The sequence below is a fragment of the Zootoca vivipara genome, chromosome 14 (assembly GCF_963506605.1).
Source record: "Zootoca vivipara chromosome 14, rZooViv1.1, whole genome shotgun sequence".
NCBI lineage: Eukaryota > Metazoa > Chordata > Lepidosauria > Squamata > Lacertidae > Zootoca > Zootoca vivipara.
The window spans coordinates 11395549-11415000 of record NC_083289.1 but is presented as its reverse complement, the minus strand read 5'-3'; the positions used below and the strand labels follow the sequence as shown (position 1 = coordinate 11415000).

General features: G+C 43.3%; 2 protein-coding genes across 2 annotated transcripts in view; both read right to left on the bottom strand.

Moving 5' to 3' along the window:
* Window positions 1-3328, bottom strand: part of GNB5 (G protein subunit beta 5) — a 32488-nt gene extending 29160 nt beyond the window's left edge. The window contains exon 1 of the mRNA XM_035131989.2: window positions 3134-3328. Coding sequence (XP_034987880.1) covers window positions 3134-3245 — 112 coding nt within the window. The 5' untranslated portion in view covers window positions 3246-3328. The remainder of the gene's footprint in view (window positions 1-3133) is intronic.
* Window positions 3329-10565: 7237 nt separating this feature from the next.
* Window positions 10566-19452, bottom strand: part of MYO5C (myosin VC) — a 48181-nt gene continuing 39294 nt past the window's right edge. The window contains exons 36-41 of the mRNA XM_035131388.2: window positions 16855-16944; window positions 16221-16371; window positions 14266-14548; window positions 12855-13029; window positions 12244-12324; window positions 10566-12116 (exon numbers count right to left, since the gene is read on the bottom strand). Of these exons, the coding sequence (XP_034987279.2) occupies window positions 11964-12116; window positions 12244-12324; window positions 12855-13029; window positions 14266-14548; window positions 16221-16371; window positions 16855-16944 (933 nt within the window). The 3' untranslated portion in view covers window positions 10566-11963. The remainder of the gene's footprint in view (window positions 12117-12243; window positions 12325-12854; window positions 13030-14265; window positions 14549-16220; window positions 16372-16854; window positions 16945-19452) is intronic.

Sequence of the window (19452 nt, the reverse complement as noted above, 5' to 3'; positions counted from 1 at the left end):
TGGAAAAGGGAGTCTCAGCGCAGGTGCCCAAGGGCTTATCCACACTTACCTTTCCAGGCAAAGTCCACACTTTAAAGCTCAGACACTGAGCCTTTTTCTTCTTGCCCCAGAGCTTTTCCCACGAAAACCTGCTCTTTAAAGCTCAATCGGAACAAACTGCAACATGCAGGAAACCGGAATTGACGTTTGTTCCAATTGAGAGCTAAAGAGCAGGTTTTTTGCAGGGAAAGCTTTGGGGCATAACCCCCCCCCAAAAAAAAAACCCACACTCAGACTTGTGCCTGGAAAGATCAGGACAAAAGGTAAGCGGAAATAATCTCTAAGAGTTGCTCACTTGACGCTCTCCATGGTTCTGCATCTCCTGACCTGGCCTTCCTGCCTTTCCTCTGTGGGATCCAGCATCATGACACATTCCTTAGCATTTTGATTATTTTTATTGACAGCACTTTTGCTTTATTGGATTCTAGCCTTGATTTTAATGAGTTGTTGTTGTTTGCTTGGTAAACAACTTTGGAGGGGTTTTTTGTTTGGGGGGGATTTTTTGGTGTATTAACCAACCTCTAAACTGATTAAATAAAGAAATAATGGTTAACAGGAAAGTATGTTTAAAGCATTCATTTCATGCTCACAAATTTATTGAGAGCTGCACGAATTATGATAGTTAGGAAGTGGAAGGGGCAAGCAGAATATAAAATGGAAGAATGGTATAAAAAGGTGTGGGATATAGCTATTGATGATAAATTAACATGTGCCATTGAGGTAAGATGGTGAATATGCAGGAGAAATTATTTTGAGGAGATATGGAGGGTGTTTGTAGAATTTGTACTGTTAAAACGGAAAGGGGTCAAACCATCGCAAGAGGTGTTGAAATTTTGGAAGGTTGGATAGTTACAATGGAATGGTCTTGGGGCTGGGGTGCACATTTTTATTCTTATTTATGTACGATTATTACTTTGTAAAAAAAACAATTAAAAAGGGGGGGAAATAAAGCGTTCATTTCATCTGAACAACAACAAAGTATTAAAATACTTGATGCTGCAGCCCTATACACACTTACTTGGGAGTATAGCCCATTGGACTCAATAGGACTGAATCTTTATGTTGACACTTCAAGGACCTAAGAACAGCGTCCTGTTTCCACAGAGGCTGAACAGATGCCCCCAGAAAGTCCGAAAGCAGGAATGAGTTGGTCACCATGTTTACCCTAATTTTGGGGGCCATTTGCAAACGGGGGAAACTGTTCTGGATCCCATGCAAACAAACATGCAGTCTCCCTCTTCCCCCCCCTTCCCACAAATGACACTTAAAAATGTAATTTGGGTGTCCCCACCCTGCAAGCCTCATTGGGCATGCGCAGCAAGCAGGAGGTAATCTTACAGAAGAGTGGAAAAGCAAGGGGGGTGGAGAGAAATAGCCTTTTCCCTCCAGCTGCAATTTCTAGGAAGATCAAACTCCACCTCACCCCATAACAATCAGTCAGACTTGAAAAAAAGTATTTCGTTGGCTCCAATAGGCCAATTGCTATTTCAAGTCTAATTGCAACATGAGAGGGACATAGCACCAGTAGCAATTGGGTCTTTTTCTTTCTCTTTTTCTTTCTTTCTTTCTGATTTTCAAGAAATACAAAGGAACATGCAATGTCTCTCTCTTTTTGTTGTTGAGTCTTTTGGTTATGTTCCGTGTAAGACAACATGCAATTAGGTTTGAAAAAAGTATTATATTGTCTACAATACAAGGTTTATTATTGAATGAATTTTGGTGTTGGTAGGATCTGGGGGCAGGTGGATTACCGCTGAGTAAGGGAGAAGCTGCTTTCAAACCAAATTTCAGCAGGTGGGATGAGGGGAAAGGGACTCAGAAGGCTCTTGCAGGTGCAAACACACCTGTGAGTGTTGTGCTGGCCTCCCCACGCAAATCTAAAAAACAGATGGCAGGGATGGTGATCCTGTGACCCTACAGATGCCAGACTACAACTCCCATCAGCTCCAGCCAGCATGGCCCCCATAGAGCCATGGATTGTGGGAGTTGTGATTTAGCAACATCTGGAGGGCCGCAGGTTCCCAAAGCACAGCTCTGAATGCTGTTATTCTTCTCAGCCAACTTAAAAGTTTCTCTGCCTTCCCAAATAGCAACTCCCCCTCCATCTTCTAGCCCTGTAAAGCAGCCTTTGCCAACCCGTCGCCCTCTAGATGTTTTGGCCTGTAGCACCCATCGGCCCCCAGGCATCACAGCTAATGGGTTGGCGAAGGGCTGCTCTAAAGAGCTCTAGAAACAAGCAAGGCTCGGGGAATCCTCTCCTTGTCAGGACGTCACCCTACCATCCTGTTTGCAATGTTTGCAGACAGCAGCAGATGGATTTGATCAGGCAGGAATTTAAGACAACAGAGGAAAAATTGAGTGGATTTTCTTCCTTCTTTTTTTTTAATGCAACTGTTAAATAAAAGACAGGTGCCCTGCGGCTTGCCCCTGCCCCTGTTTTTCATTGGGTCGCCTTAAATGGTCTCCCTCGGCCTGGATCTGGCAACCATTATTACGGGAATCGAGCATTAGGCTCATTCTTGCGTCCACAGCCGCCTCTTGCATTCCCTGGCATGTTTACATCTCACCAAGCACCCCCACCCCACGAATAAACACATATCTGCTTCTGAGGATCATGCATCCAACGACGACAGGGATATTCCATTCCTCCTGCCTCGATAAATAAATAGATTGAAATACCACGACTCTGCCCCCGCCCCACTTTTTTTTCAGGCTTCCACATTCAAACACAGCAGCTAGCTGGCGACGCCGCTGGATGATGTGAATGGCGATTTTCTTGCAGCCACGCCACTCTCGGAAGAACCACAACACGGGGAGGGGCAGGTGGAAGAGATGGATGCGGAGGGAGGGGAAGGCAGGCTCCCCGGCTCCCCACCCCCGATCTCTCATCAAACAAGCCCAGCAACCCACCCACCCCCCAGAATCCTTGGGCCACCTCCACCCCCAGAATTGCTCATATGATGCGCAGCATCTGCTTGCCTGCCCCCATCTCTCCTCCCACCGCTTTCTGCCATCTCTGCTTGGGATGGAGGACAGCCTCCAGGCAGCTAAGCGCCCCCCCCCCCCGCAACCCCCTTCTCGGGCCCAGACTCACGCTCCACGTCGTGCAGCTTGGCCCTCTCCTCCTCCAGCTTGCCCTTGAGGCTCTCGGCCTCGTTCTTCAGGGACGCCAGGGTCTCGTTCTCCTTCAGCCCCTCGGTTGCCATCTTTGCAGGAGGAGAGGGGGAAAGAGACAGTAAGGAGGGAGGAGGGAGGAGCAGCAGCAGCAATAGCTCCGGATCCGCCCAGAGAGCAGGGAAGAGGGAGGCCCCGCCCTCCTCGACGCTGATTGGAGCGCCGGAGGCAAGGCGGACGCTTGTCCCACTCCGGCTAGGCAGGGCCGGGCCGGATGGAGGCATCTTCTCCCGGCACATTAAGCGGGAAAGGACCGGGGTGCGTGGGAACTTGGTTGGTTTGCGCATATGAGCAATAATGCCGGCTGGGACATACCTGCCCCCCCCTAAAGTCTCAGCTCGCATAATTGCTCATATGGTGCAGCACATGCCCACCATTTGAATGCCACTGCCCATTAACTTGGGGGGGGGGCTGGCTCCTATGCATGGAATCCAGTGACGGATTTACATATAAGCTAAACAAGCTCTCTTGCCCCCCCCCAATATACTTCTTAATTGTATTTCACTTCAATAATTACTTTGACAAAATACATATTTTGTTATGTGCAAATGGCTTTAGATACCTATTAGGTCCATAAATTACCATATAGCATATTTTCAACACAAAAAACAGTGACAATTTGTTGTTGACAAAGGACAGCTGGACATATAAAGGGCCCCATTACCTTCAGTAGCTTAGGACCTCGAAGGGATCATCTAGTCCACAGGGTGCCAATTTGATTTTTAATGAGTTCTTAACAGTTATTGACCTTTTAGGCTTCCTCCATGTAAATAGTTCACTTTTTGAATAATAAGAATTATATGTCACAAGTGGGGGGGGGGCATCAGGGTTTTAGAGATGCTTAGGTGGGGCATGGCCAAAAAAAGGTCGGGAACCACTGATCTAGTCCAATCCCCTGCATTGCAGGAATATTCAGCTCTCCCATGTGGGGATCGAACCTGCAACCTTGGCATTATTGACGCCATGCTCCAACCGACTGAGCTAGTCTAGAGAAGGAGGGCAAATGCTGAGGCAGGCAAGGAGAATGCATCCCCAGTCTCACCTCTTCACAAAAAAATAAAATCATCTCTGTTAGAGCTTGGTGCTGATAACATCAAAGTCTCGGGTTTGAATCTCCATATGGGCCACCTGTATATTCCTGCATTGCAGGGGGTTGGACTAGATGACCCTCAGGGTCCCATCCAACTCTACAGATCTATGATTCCTGAATGGAGAGGGCAATACACAGGAGGCTGCCTTGTGTGGAGTCTTAAGAACATAAGAAGAGCTCTGCTGGATGAGGCCAATGGCCCATTTAGTCCAGCATCCTGTTCTCCCATTGGTTGTCCTGATGTCCGTGGGAAACCAGCAAGTAAGACCTGAGCAAAGCCCTTTTCCTCTCCTGTGGCACCCAGAAGCTGATATTCAGAATCATTTCTACCTGAGACAAGAGCATAGACATCATGGCTAGCAACCATGAATAGGCATTAATCTCTAAATCTCTTTGTCAAGCAAATCAACTTGGTGGCCACCGCTGCTTCCAGTGGGAGTGAGTTCCATTGTTTACCTGCTACCACATGAAGCAGTAATTTCTTTTATCTGCCCTGAATCTTCTAACATTCAGCTTCACTGAATGTCCATGAGCTCAAGCTCAAGGGGGGGGGGCAGGCTTTTCTCTATCTACTTTCTCAATGCCATGCATAATTTTATAAATGTCTATAATGTCACTTCTTACTTGCCTTTTCTCTAAACTAAAAAAATCCCAAATGTTGCAACCTTTCCTCATAGAGTAGCTCCATGCCATCCCCTTAATCGTTTTGATTGCTGTTTCCTGAAACTTTTCCAACTCTGCAATATCCCTCTTGAAGCGATACTCTGATTTGTTTTTATTAGGTTTATGTGTGTTTGTTTACTCATTGTCATTGCATTTTATTTTTGTAAAGCACTTTGGGGCATTCCGTTGCGGGAAGCAATTCATAAATTCATAACTGCATATGTCTACTTGGAAAATTCCAGTGTGTCTGAGTCCCAAGGAAACATATGCTCTATCCAATAAATTTACAGTTTATCTTATATATTTTTCCCCATTCCTATTTTTTTTAACCCAATGTTGTACCACTTTCTCCCCGCACCCACACATTTCCCCTGCAAACCATTACGCAGCATAGGTTTGTTGAAGACCATTTAAAAAACCCAGTGAAACAGAAACAACCACATACCATTTCCACACATAGCGAGCAATAGCTGAGTTTTTCTGATTTGCGGTATATCTCCCGGAGGGCTCTGTCTTTGGAACAATTGTCGCATGGGCCAAACACATTGGCCAAAAAGGTCTGGTCACACATCTTTGCTGGGAGTTGGAACTGAAAGGGACAAGCGCGGGGGGGGGTGAAACAGGTCGGTGCTTGAGAATGAGGCACGAAGCCCACATTTGTACACAACACACATTTAAAGCACAGGGCTTCCCCCACCCCAAAGACTCCTGGGAACTTCGGTTTACTCCTCACAGAACTACAATTCCCAGCACCCTTGCATACTGCTCAACCACCCTGATTTAGGTGGGACATCTTGCCTTCTGACTGGATCCTGGAATGTCCCTCCTTTTGGTCCACCTGACCCCAAGGTGCTTATTTTTTTTGGGGGGGGGGGAATAAATCAAACGGAAATTCCCAGGTGTCAAAAAAGGTTATTTATGTATGCCGCTATTGCGCCCTGTGTTTTGTTAGCCCACAAATGGAAAACAAAAGAAGAATGGCAACTTAAACTGATGGAATATGCGCAGCTTGCAGATTTAACATATAGAATAACAGAACAAGGAGAACATACGTTTAAAGAAGATTGGGAAATGTTTATTGAATATATGGGTGAAAATTGTGTACATTTAAAAGTGCTGGTAGCATTAAGATAAATTCAACAGTGTAAATAAGTTTTGATGGATGTAACAATGGAATATTCAATAGTAAAATAGTAAAATATGCTGTGGTTTATGGTATGCATACTGAACCATGGAAGAATAAGAAGGGAAGTCATTGATTTAACATTGTTTAAATGAGTACCGTATATTCCGGCGTATAAGACGACTGGGCATATAAGACGACCCCCAACCTTTCCAGTTAAAATATAGTTTGGGATATACTTGCCGTATAAGAAATTCGACCTGGCATATAAGACGACCCCTGACTTTTGAGAAGATTTTCCTGGGTTAAAAAGTAGTCTTATAAGATTAATTTTAAAAAATCTGACTTTCAGCATCCTTAACAAACTGCAGCTCCCGGGATTCCTTTGGGGAAGCAGCGGCTGTTTAAATTGGTGGGCTACTATGCTAAATGTGCTAAATGTACAGTGCTGAGATGTGGAAGAAGGATGTTAATTAGAAGACATTGTGATGGTGCAGCTGAGGTATTTTTTCTCCACCATTGCCAACTTCTTTGTTTTTTTGTAATATATATCCTCCTTTTTTCTGTTCCTTCCTTCCTTCCTTCCTTCCTTCCTTCCTTCCTTCCTTCCTTCCTTCCTTCCTTCCTTCCTTCCTTCCTTCCTTCCTTCCTTGGATTCCATCAGTAAAGGCTCCGGCAATACTCTAGATTGTGAAGCGCTGACTGTAAAACCTCCCCACACAAACAGTACTGGGAACAATATTTTGTTAAGGATGCTGGGAATTGTAGTTCTCTGTAGTAAACTACAGTTCCTATAAATCTTATTGGGGGGGGTGTACATTAAATGAATGCAGCCCTTGAGGGACAAGGAAAGAAGTGTGCCGGGGACAACGGCAAAAGAAGGGTAGGCACAAAGAACCTCGGAATATATGGAAGAAACAAATACTATGGAAAAGCAAGAGGTCGTTCCTCAGTCCATCTACTGTTATTGTAACCATTTCAAAGTTGCTTTACTTTTTACATTTCTATTAAAAGCCACCTAGCAAGAGCTCACCCTAAAGGGCAGGGTAAAAACAAACAAACAAACAAACAAACAAACAAACAAACCAAAGAGCGCTGTATTTTGATCTGCTATAAAAATTAGCTATATTGCTTGGGGTTTGAGACTTCCAAGTCAAAATATCATCATACTGCTTACCTTATTTTCTCCAGAGCAAGAACCTTTTGCCTTCCAGACACTTCAAAGGAATAATCTTCTGTGCAGGTTGAATCACAGAGGGACAAGCTTAATGCTGAGGTAATCTCCTTAGAGGGTATTAAGACACAAGCCTGCACTTTTGGATTGTAGCACCTTCCACATTACTGGTTTACGTGCCAGAGACCAACGATTGTTCTCAGTGGAAAACTCTCATGGGTGCAAGAGAAAATCCCAGGATACCAATTTTACACATCAGTCAAATTGTGCCCTTTTTAAAGTCATGGTTCCAGGGCTTTACATGCTTTATTCTGTATGAAACATGCTTACCGATATCAATCAAAAAGGCCCCTGAGCGAGGCCTTTGCATCAAAGTGGGAGCCATTTTGAATCCATCTGTATTGCATTAAGATTCCTGTCAGCCATTAACCGATCAAAAAGCTTCAAAGCAGGGGGCAAATTATTCCTTAAAACGAGCCCAGCAGTCATACTTATCTAGCCTGTGTCTTTTAATCTGTTCTACAATGCTATCTATTTTATAGGCCAGGGCTTAGAAAATGGGAATTATTGTGCACATTACTTGTGAGCAAAGTCTTTTAGCATCCGTTCCCCCAATGAAATCTATCCTCAGACGACCACCAAAAGTTAAAAAGCTCTTTAGTGATAGTAAAGTAGTATAAACATTGTTCTTAAGTAAGTCAGAGGAGTATTCTGCATTTTCAAGAACTCTGTGGATCCCCCCCCCTAAAGTATCTGGATGAGGCTATCCCAGAAACCAATGTACAGAACCAAAGCTAACCTAGTAATAGTTTGGTTTGTAACAGCGTAGGTGATTCAATAAACTTTCACTTGCTGTGGTTGGTCATCTGATGAACAGGGTGGTGTATTGGTATCTCCGTAGAAGTTTTTGATAGCAATAAAAAAGATTGTGCTGCACAATCACAGCTCTTGAAATCACATAGAAACAAACTCGTAAACTGAGGGCTCTCTTAAGCAACTGACATCACTGGGTACATGAAACAGACAGGAAGCACTTTGGAAGAATCAACCTCATGCTTCTTTAATCAGGTGTGTCAAAGTGATGATTCTTCAACTTTGTTGGGCTGGTCATGTTGTGCGGATGCCTGATTATCGTCTTCCAAAGCAACTACTCTATTCTGAACTTAAAATGGAAAGTGTAATGCTGGTCAACAAAAGAGGTTTAAAGACTCTCTCAAGGCAAATATTTAAAAAATGTAGTATAAACACCGGCAACTGGGAAACACTGGGCTGAGAGTGCTCCAATTAGAGAACAGCCTTTACCAAGTATGTCATGGGTTTTGAAGACGCTCAAACTCAGGACGAAAGGGAGAAACGTGCCAAGAGGAAGGCACGCTTGGTAAACCCTCACCGTGATCAACTCCCACCCGGAGACCTATGTCCCCACTGTGGATCCAAAATTGGCCTCCACAGTCCCTTATGGACTCACTGTTAAAACCGTGTTCATGGAAGACAATCTTATTTGGCTACGAGTGATCGCCAAAGAAGAAGAGGAACTCTCAGCAAACCCCCAATGCTTTGAATCTTACAGCAGAGAGGACCTGGAGCACTTTCTGGCTCTACGATCCCCAGCTCATCATAAAGCAGGAACAGGACAGCCTCTCTCTTCTACCAACATTGGCTGCCAATTAGCTAGCAGCCTAAGATTAAGGTGCTGGTTTGGGGGTATAAATCCACCACAGCTTGGGAACAGGATAGCTGAAAGATCGTCTCACCCCTTACATACTGTGATGGGTTTGTGGGGGGCAGATTCCCCTAAATTCCTGGGTGCCAGATCCTCCCCAAAATTCCTAGATTTGGTAAAAGTTAGAATTAATCAAAGTTTGATTCAACTTCGCCAAACATGGAAACCCCTTGGATTTTGTTATGCTAACAAGTCAAGCCAGCTCAGAGCCAGCTGGATGGGCCACTGGCAGAGGACAAAGGCCGGTGATGGACCATCAAGGAAACCATCAGAGGGCAAGGTTGCCAGGCAAGGGGAAGAGGGGATTATTCTTTGGGGGATGCTAGTGGTGCTGTGGGTTAAACCACTGTGCCGCTTGGGCTTGCTGATCGGAAGGTTGGCGGTTCGAGTCCCCGCAACAGGGTGAGCTCCCGTTGTTCGGTCGCAGCTCCTGCTAACCTAGCAGTTCGAAAGTATGAAGTGCAAGTAGATAAATAGGTTGTGCTCCAGCAGGAAGGTAAATGGCATTTCCGTGTGCTGCTCTGGTTTCGCCAGAAGCTTAGTCATGCTGGCCACATGACCTGAAAAAAACTGTCTGTGCAGAAGCGGACAAACGCCGGCTCCCTTGGCCTGCAAAGCGAGATGAGCGCCGCAACCCCAGAGTCATTTGTGACTGGACTTAATTGTCAGGGGTCCCTTTACCTTTACCTAGTGAGCAGGTTTAGTTTCAACTTTGAATGACAGTGGGCTGAGGGTGTTGGAGATTCATTCCCCGTGTCTGCTGTCATGGGATTGTTGTTTATCACATGATGGTGTATGTTTTCATTCCACAGTGGCATTCCACAGTGGGAAGTGACGAAGACAGGATGTTTGTCCTGAAGTGGGACTATTGTCCTTTGTTCTTTCTCTTTGCTGTCTGATGCTAGAGAGAGAGGGAGCCATGTTGCAGTGCTCCGAGTATATTATATGTAAATAAATGTAGATTAGCCAAAATGCTGAGTTGCTGAGGTCTGTTATGCAACTGCGCAAATTCTGCGGATCCCTAAGTGTGCTAATGCTTCGTGGCATTAGTCACTGAGATGTTCGAGCTGGCAAAAGCTTTTGAAGCTCCAGAACCATTGACCAGAAGGGAGAGAACATGCCAGTCAGGCATGTGTCTTTACCAAGGCCCTACTCATGAGTAGGAGATCCTAACCGGGGGAGGTCCTTGGAGTCAGTTAGAAACGAGAAGGAGGAAAAGAACTCCATGTGATCTGGGGGTGACAGGCTGTGATCTAGGGGTGACAGGCTGTAAACAAGCTGCTATATAATGCATTTTAAATGGGCTTGTACATCTTCTAAATAATATCTAGAAACTCTAGCAGATCTCACTGCAGTTTTATCTCCAGGACTTCCACTGCAGAAGGAACAGATCTTAGAAGAGGTGAGTCAAAGGGATGGTCAGGTAAGGACCAATGTGAGATGAAGCACCATTCTTGAGACTATTGTGTTGCTAGAGCTCACATCTGAAAGGAGTATATGCTAGAAGCTCCAAAAATCTCCACAACATACCAGTAGCACTTAAATAATAAAAAATATTTTTTTTATATATAATGACAACGATGACAACCTTGACAGTGGAAAAGTAAGAATGCAACAGCTTGGTAGAAATGACATCTGGATTCTTCAGAATAAATGTGTTAGTGAACTGTGTCAGTAGTAGAGAAAATGATTAGTATGGAAACGCCGGTGACATTCATCTGGGAATATGATGCCTGTTTTGGATTTGTTTTTGCAACAAATGAATGCATCTTAGCAAGCGTTCCTCCCTTACCTGAGTAGTTTGAGTGTGAACCCAGATATGTGACAATAATCTGACACAATAAAAATCATGGTATAACCGTCATCTATTTCGTCTTATCATTTATATGCATACTTACTGTATTAAATAACCAAGATGAATGCTCCCATAAAACATACATATACAGGCATGTAAATTTACAGTGTTACAAATACTGTATCACAGTAAAATATTACAAAGAATTGTCTTGTTAGTCCTTCATTATAGAAAGTTATTTAGTAGTACATGGCCCCAGTCCCTTCAACATGACTGGAACCCGGTGCTGTGCACCTGTAAGCTACGAGGTCCAATCTACAAAAGGGAATAATATTAAAGACATTTGGATGGGCCATAGAACATGCAGCAATCCATTTCTTACACCCCAATTTCCAAATGTTTTTCAAAAATTTATCTTCTAAGAAACACTACTTCACAGTGATTGAGGAAGCGCATAGATGAGTTATGTTCATTTATCGTTCAAGAGATTGATTCTTTTTTAGTTTACAGTCGTACCTTGGATCCCAAACGCCTTGCGAGTCGACCGTTTTGGCTCCTGAACGCAGCAAACCAGGAAGTGAGTGTTCCGGTTTGTGAACGTTCTTTGGAACCTGAATGTTCGACGTGACTTCCGCGGCTTCTGATTCCAATCGGAAGCTGCGCCTTGGTTTCCAAACGTTTTGTAATAATAATAATAATAATAATAATAATAATAATAATAATAATAATATTTATACCCCGCCCATCTGGCTGGGTTTCCCCAGCCACTCTGGGCGGCTTCCAACAGAAATATTAGAATACACTAATTTCTTAAAGATTAAAAGCTTCCCTAAACAGGGCTGCCTTCAGATGCCCTCTGAAAGTCTGGTAGTTAGTTTTCTTTTTGACATCTGGTGGGAGGGTGTTCCACAGGGTGGGTGCCACTACCGAGAAGGCCCTCTGCCTGGTTCCCTGTAACTTAGCTTCTCGCAGCGAGGGAACTGGCAGAAGGTTCTCGGCGCTGGACCTCAGTGTCCGGGTGGAACGATGGGGGTGGAGACGCTCCTTCAGGTATACTGGACCGAGGCCGTTTAGGGCTTTAAAGGTCAGCACCAACACTATGAATTGTGCTCGAAAATGTACTGGGAGTCAATGCAGGTCCAGGATGGATTCCGATCGACTTCCGAGGTACCACTGTATATGTTATATTCTAGTGAGAAAGCCAAGCTTGAAACTGCTGGGGATCTGTATCGTTTCCAGAGCATGCGGCGAAGGGGTGAAAGGAAATGTCACTTGAAAGAGATATTTCGTATCTAGCATCAACAGCGGAGAATTCTCTCTGTTGTTCAGCATAGCCTGGAATTAGAATAAAGAGGGAAAAGATTAAAGTAACAAGAGCTAATGCTGCCAACATGTACAGGGTTTCTTTAAAAAAAAAGAAAGCACATGTCTTCTGAATGAGATTGTGATTTAATAATCATACCTGCACTTTACGAACGAATGATGGAGTCACCCTTTTCTCAAAATCATCTATGGGTGTGTAGGAGTTGAGGATTTTTACTATCTGTAGGGATGATTTAAACAAATTCATGAATACTTCCTATACAAGTAAAAATTGTAATGATTCTACTGTCATAACTGAAATATGTACTGAGGTTACCCCCACCCACCCAGGGCAGCACAATGGAAAAACATCAAGGGGAAAGGGAGGTGTCAGAAGGGGCTGACATAGCGAATTGGCAAGTGAGCAAAAAGAAAGAAACCCTGTTATAATCCAAGGAATAATATGGGGACACAGAAAATGCAGGCAACGACTGCATAGGAAAATTTCAATTACAAAAAAAGAAAATCCAGAAAAAAGGTGGAGGAAAGACAGAGAAAAGGAACTGGTAAAAAAGCAATTTTAATGAAATGACTTGCACTTTAAAAGCATCTCACCACAACTGTGCATGCATGCCCAACTGAAGCGAAGTGCTGTGCTCTCTTGCACAATGCTTGCCGGGTTTCAAATAAAACTGTATGGCCAGGGAAGTTTCATAAACTGATACTTTACGAATCTACCAAGCAAGGGAGGAAGACCCTAGGTTTAGGTACCTGCACAGCAGTGAGGGATGTGCAGCGTTCAAAAATCTCCTTGGCATCCTCATCTGTGGTCTTCTTAACCTGAAGGAGCCAAGCTGCTTGGGAAAGAGGTTCCAACGTCTCCTTGGCAGAGCTGCTGTGCAGATTCTTCTGCTTAAGCCACTCTTCGAGATAGCTGATATTACACCTAGGGAAGGAAAAGATAATTTTGTTTAAACTTCCTTTTGTTCAGAAGCTGGTAACACAAGTGTCAGGAGGACTCCCTACAGGGAGCCTCCCCCCCCCCCGCCATCCTGACCAGCACTTCGCCCAGCGATAGCACCAGCAGCGAGTCAGGAATGAGGAATGGAGTCAGGAATGAGGAATGTCCAAGCCTTGGCTACGCTCTGGGGAACAGAGCAGGCAGGAAGGGCTCAGAGACGCGTCAAGGGACAGCGGATGAGGGGCTCAGCGAGACGCTGGAGCCCCAGCCAGCAAGAGGGGAGACCTCTCCTTCCGGTGCCTGAATTGAGGCACACGCCCACACGTAGGGCTAGGGGGCGGCGTTTTGGGGTGCCCAGGCTTTTATGCTGGCCCTGAAGCAGACGAAAGCCATTGCCGAGTTCTGAAAGTGACTAGGTGGTCATGTTTTCTGCTATCTCTGCACTGTAAATAGTATGCTCAATAAAACTCTTAAAGACAGTGCGGACTGGAGCGTCTTTACTCGAGAGTAGCCGCAACAACCCCCTGTCAACAAGTAACACAAGTTGCTGCCCCAGAGCAATGTGCTATGGCAGAGTAAAATGTCTGGCATACTTTGTATGCCATGCAAATGCGGGAATGTAAAAATATTCCATTTATAAAACAACATGATTTTCCCCATTTTAGATTGCTTCCCCCCCACCCGTTTCTTAAAATTTGGAAAGTTCTTTTCAAAATGTTTCTTTATGATCATGCTCCTATGTCAGCATAGGAACACTTCCCCTATACACTGTGCAAGACTTTATCAAGATGTAAGTCTTTTAATGCAATAATATTCCCAAAAAGGGGGGGGGGAATCAGTGATGGACAATATAATACATACTGTGGTCTCGCGGCTGACTTTTAGCCACCGTACAATTATTTTTTTGAGTGCCCTGACTCTTCTAAATCTGTACTGAAATGCTATTATTTTAAAAGTGCAATGCTCTGTGTATCTATGCAAGAGTAAGCCCCATTCAGTTCAAGGCATTCACTCCCAGAGTTAGTGGCTATAGGATTGCAGCCTAAATTTTGTTTATCCTGTAGGTTTCTGCTGCTTTTTCCGATCTGCAGATATGCTTTATGCCATTTGATTTTTAATTGTATTTTGGTTTCTATAACATTACCTTGGATATTTTTCTCTTCTTAACTGACATGTTCTATTCTTATTGTTATTCTTAATCTTTTTATTCTTATTATTAACCTTATCTGCATCCCCTTTCGACAAGAGCACATATCCTTGCGAAGGAATAGACTGTTAAGGGTAACTGCCCCAATCAGAAAGAAAAGCTGCTTCACGGCCTGCTTCAGAAGCTCTGAGTCCAAGCCATTCTGACACATTGTGGTATAAAAATAGCTGAGCTGTTGCAGGATGGAGGTCATGGTGTAGGCATCTGTGTCGTCTATGCTGGAGGAGCGCTTGCGGAATCCAGTCGGTTTTAAGCCAGAAATCCCCTGGAGGCTTTCATACTCCAGCATTCCCGGCACTGGAAAAGATAACACAGCAAGCGAGCAAAAAATAAAAAATAAAAATAAATGAAGTTCCTTTATCACTGCTATTTGGCTCTGGAAAGCAGTCCTGCTGTTTAAAGGTTTTAAATATCAGCTTACTTATTATTGCAGTAATGCAATAAAGAAGGGCATTTGGATGGGCTACATTTTAAGATTTCCATTATTCACTGAACACTGAGGTTATTACAAAAATACAAATGCTAAGAAATCCAGCAAGGCAGTCCTTGAAGCAGATTCAGAATGTCTCTTCTCAAACTGCATTATTCACAGAACTGCACCTGCATTCATACAAACTGATAATGCAATCTTTGGACTGGTGTATATATTACACACACACGCACACACACACACACACACACACACATATTAATATCAATATATAGCAATCTAAACGCCATATAGAGGAGGGAGAAAGGTGATTTTCTGCTGCTCCAGAGAAGGGCCATCCAGTCCAACCCCCTGCCAAGCAGGAAACACCATCAAAGCATTGCTGACAGATGGCTGTCAAGCCTCTGCTTAAAGACCTCCAAAGAAGGAGACTCCACCACACTCCTTGGCAGCAAATTCCACTGCCGAACATCTCTTACTGTCAGGAAGTTCTTCCTAATGTTCAGGTGGAATCTTCTTTCTTGTAGTTTGAATCCATTGCTCCGTGCCCGCTTCTTTGGAGCAGCAGAAAACAACCTTTCTTCCTCATCTATATGGCATCTAGTTTGCTATATATTGATATTGATATGTGTGTGTGTGTGTGTGTGTATTCAAAGTCCATTTTCTTACTCATCTGTGTAATATATATTCATAGAATTGTAGAGTTGGGACCACGAGGGTCATCTAGTCCAACCACCGGCAATGCAGGAATCCTGCCCATAGCCATCCCTGGGTGGGCTCACACTACCAACCTTCTGGTTATAACAGTCGGATGCACTGACCCTTTGCACCACACTTTTATTTGTATTTAAGCAATTAAAGCAGAAAAAAATATATGATGGTTTCTTGAATCCTGACAATAGAGTTCATGGTATTGACTTTAGCACTCTCTTTTGGGGGTGGGCAGTGATTCACAGAGGCAGTGTCTGACCTCATTCCTGCATCATGCACTGAAAACTACTGTTTGAGAGTTTGAATGGCGGTTTGGGGCCCTAGTATGCTTGGAATGGAGGGACGCTGGTGGAGAGAAGGAAAACTCCCCTAGGTTTGGGAGAAGGAGCTAGCTATGCAAATAGCAGGAGGTCTTTTCCATGCCTGCTGGCAGAGGTTGCGATCATACAACCACAGGTTTTTCTTTTTAAAAAGTTGCAGGTTTTGCATCATTTGATTGCTGGATGTTTTCCCCGACAGCACAGCTAGAGAGTGCCTGAAAATTCAATATCACAGTGTTTCAACTGATTGATAGGATTGGAGGAATCAGCTAGTTTTTAGCCTTGATGGATCCTATGCACCTCTATTCAGAAGTCTCACTGTGTTCAGTGGTGCTTACTCCCAGGGAAATGTACATAAGATTTCAGCCACGAATGCATGTAAATAGGCTTTTCAGACATGCATAAAGAAACAAGAAAATACTAATAATTCATTCCTATATCTTTTTAGCCATGCACAAGGTTTAGAAATAGCTTAGAATGTGTGCTGCTATCAGCATTTATTTCTTACCTATCATTGGCTGAATATTGTTCTCCATTACTATGATAAATTGATGATAAATACGAATGGCTAGATCACTAAGAACCTGTCTGTATTCCAAGAGGTCAAAGTGTTTCAGATTGTTCTTATTTTGTTGTGGAGTATTGTGCTTCATAAATTCCTGGAAATCAGATGTATAAACATGTGCTAGTTAAGGCCATAAGTATAATACAGGTTTTATACTTCTGCATATTAACTAGAGTAGTACAAAAACAAACATATATTCAGAAGAGCAAAAGGCTATTAATGCACTCTGTTAATAAGTATACATGCAAATATTTTTACCTAATGCTAGCAACAATTTTAATGGAAGACAGCAGCTTTGTTTTGCAAAGAATAACTCTTAATTCCAAGACCTGTTGCCCAACCCATGGTGGATCTTGACAAGAGAAAGGTCATGTTCACAATGTGCAGGACACAAGAGCTATCTCAGGCTAGGCCCAAACCTTTCAGGTATGGATTCACAAGGCTACAAGGATGTGGTTTCTAGGTCTTCTGGTGAAATTTGGTTCCAATGGGTGATACTTGACCATTATTATTTTTTTTATCATGAACTGTATTGCGATGTTCAACTATTTTATAGGGAGCATTAAATTATTCTTACCTCTTCTCCACTGTACTGTTTCAGACAGTTAAGAAAATGGCATGTATTTGAAAGCCAGAAGGACAACATCTCAAAGTCTTCAACATGTTCCTAAACATTAAGACACTGTGTTTGCTTAATTTATATTTCATATATTTACCCACACCAGCTCAATCTTCGCAAGCAGTTGCATGAGAATACAGAAAATTATGCACGATGGAGGTTAGTCTCTTTATTACATATATGGTTTATTTATATACATAAATAGCCTGAGTCTAGTTTTGGAGGGCTTCATAGCAGCAGCATCCCAAAACACACCAGCCTATTTTATAGTAAGAGCATCATATGCTGCTTTGCCTCTGCAGCATCCCTTTCTCTGCAAGCTATCTCTGGCTCTGCAGGGCCCATTCAGCTTACCCTAACCTCAAAGCTTCCTGGTTACATCACAGCAGCACCAACTCTAAAAGATTCCCCCCTAACCGAAGCTCTGGTCTTTTGTACCCAGAGGAAGATCACTCCTATGATTTTCCCCGGTTTTCCTCCCTTATTTATCATCTTCAACAGTTTCATAGTTCATATTTTATAACATACACCTTTATATCTTATACCACTTTTAAACTAACTATTATCATTTTCGCCTAATGTCCAATCATTGAAAAATCAAACTCCCATTTTTTCTTCCCGTGCCTAATTTTTACCCCCTCTATAGGCCTCCATATTTTCACCTTTTTCCAGAATCAATTCACTTTTTAAACCTATAACTATTCCCAAACTAACCTTACACCCCCCGAGTACCGGCTCCACCCCACCAATCCAGCAAGTTCCATAGTCAGCAGTCCAGTTATAATCCTATTAACCCATCCTTACAGTCACAACTTCACTTTCCCTTCACCCCACCCCCTGTTTACAGTCTTTTGCCATCCAGGCCTCCATATCAGACCCCTGAGCGAAGCTCTGGTCTTTTGTACCCAGAGGAAGATCACTCCTATGATGTGCGAAATGACTCATTACCTCAAGGAAATTACTTGAAAGTTTAGTCTTCACACCTAGCCCCTTTGAACTCCTAATGGCTTATCCCACCCCCAGGCGGCCACTTCACAAGGAAATCAGCCTTTTCCATCGATTTGCCTGGGATTGCTGTCCTAATACACAACTTCAGAATTGTGCATAACTTAATTAACTTTTACACATGCAATTACTGATACTCAGAAGTAGGTCTACTACTTGGTTGGTTGGCACCTGTCTGTCTCAGGAGACACATATTCCAACACACATAATGTGTCCCGATTCCATTTTAAATGTCTTTACTCATAAATGCTAATTAAACACCTCAAATCCAGTTACAATATAAACAGCTTGTGCCTTTAAAAAGGTAAAGGACCCCTGACAGTTAAGTCCAGTCGTGAAAGACTCTGGGGTTGCGACGCTCATCTCGCTTTACTGGCCGAGGGAGCCGCCTGCATGACTAAACCGCTTCTGGCGAAACCAGAGCAGGCACTGCGACTGCAAATGAAAGTATAGTTTATTCCAGCAGGGAAGTCACAATGTCTGCAACTTTATAGGAGAGATGCAAGACTTAAGGTGAAAGGACTTGTGGCACGAACTGAAGTAATAAGCATAAAAGAACCAAATCAGGAAATCACAGGAACTCAGCTGACTATGCATAAGTAACCAGCATAAGTAGCTGACCATGAATAGATTCAGCTATGAAACATGCTCAGCTATTTTTGTTTCATGTGACCTTCAGGATACCATAATCCAGTGATGGCCCATTTGCACTGTTGTTGTTGTCCCCCCCCCCATTTGTCTCTGCTGAACCCGTTGTCTCAGCTGTTAAAACCCTAAATCCCCCCATCCTTTTTTTGTTTGTTTTTTGTTGCTGGTAGCCAGAGATTGGTTTTTAACCCTTTCTTTGCTGTTTTTTCTGGCGCTTTGGCAGACGGTGATTGGGTATAACAGCGTTCATTTTTTAACCCGTTCTGTGCTGGGTTTTTTGGCGCTTTGGCAGACTATGTCGGTGCTGCGTGTTAGATCTAGTGAAGGTATTATTCGTCATTTATTTCTGTTCTCTCCCCCCCCCCAAAAAAGCGCAGCTGTTTCGGGGCATCCTCCCCAAAAAAGCAAAGCAACTTTTGCACACACACACCCAAAAAACTCCAAAACTTTGGTCAGCAGCTCCCCAAAAAAGCTCAACAACTCTGGGCACTTTGTGATAAATAAGGGGTTTTTGGTTTGGGTTGGTTAAATAATTAGTTTTTGGTTTTATTACAATTATACATTTTTGTTATTTAAACTATAAATATTGCAAAATTATGGGGTTTTTTCTCGAAGTGACACATCACCCGTGATATGCTCGGTTTTTTGGCGAATTTTGACACACCAAGCTCAAAAGGTTGCCCATCACTGCCATAATCAAAGCTCTGAATGCACCAGTCCTGTAAATCTAGGCTTAAAATCTACACTAGGTGGCAATAAAGACAGCTATGACTTAATGTTTTGCAGCCATGCAATGACTCCTTTCAATCATATGCTTTATATTTGTGACACTATATGGTACTATGTAATTTACAGGTAGATATTTATTGAGTTCTACTTAATGGAATTATCTGAAAGCAAGAA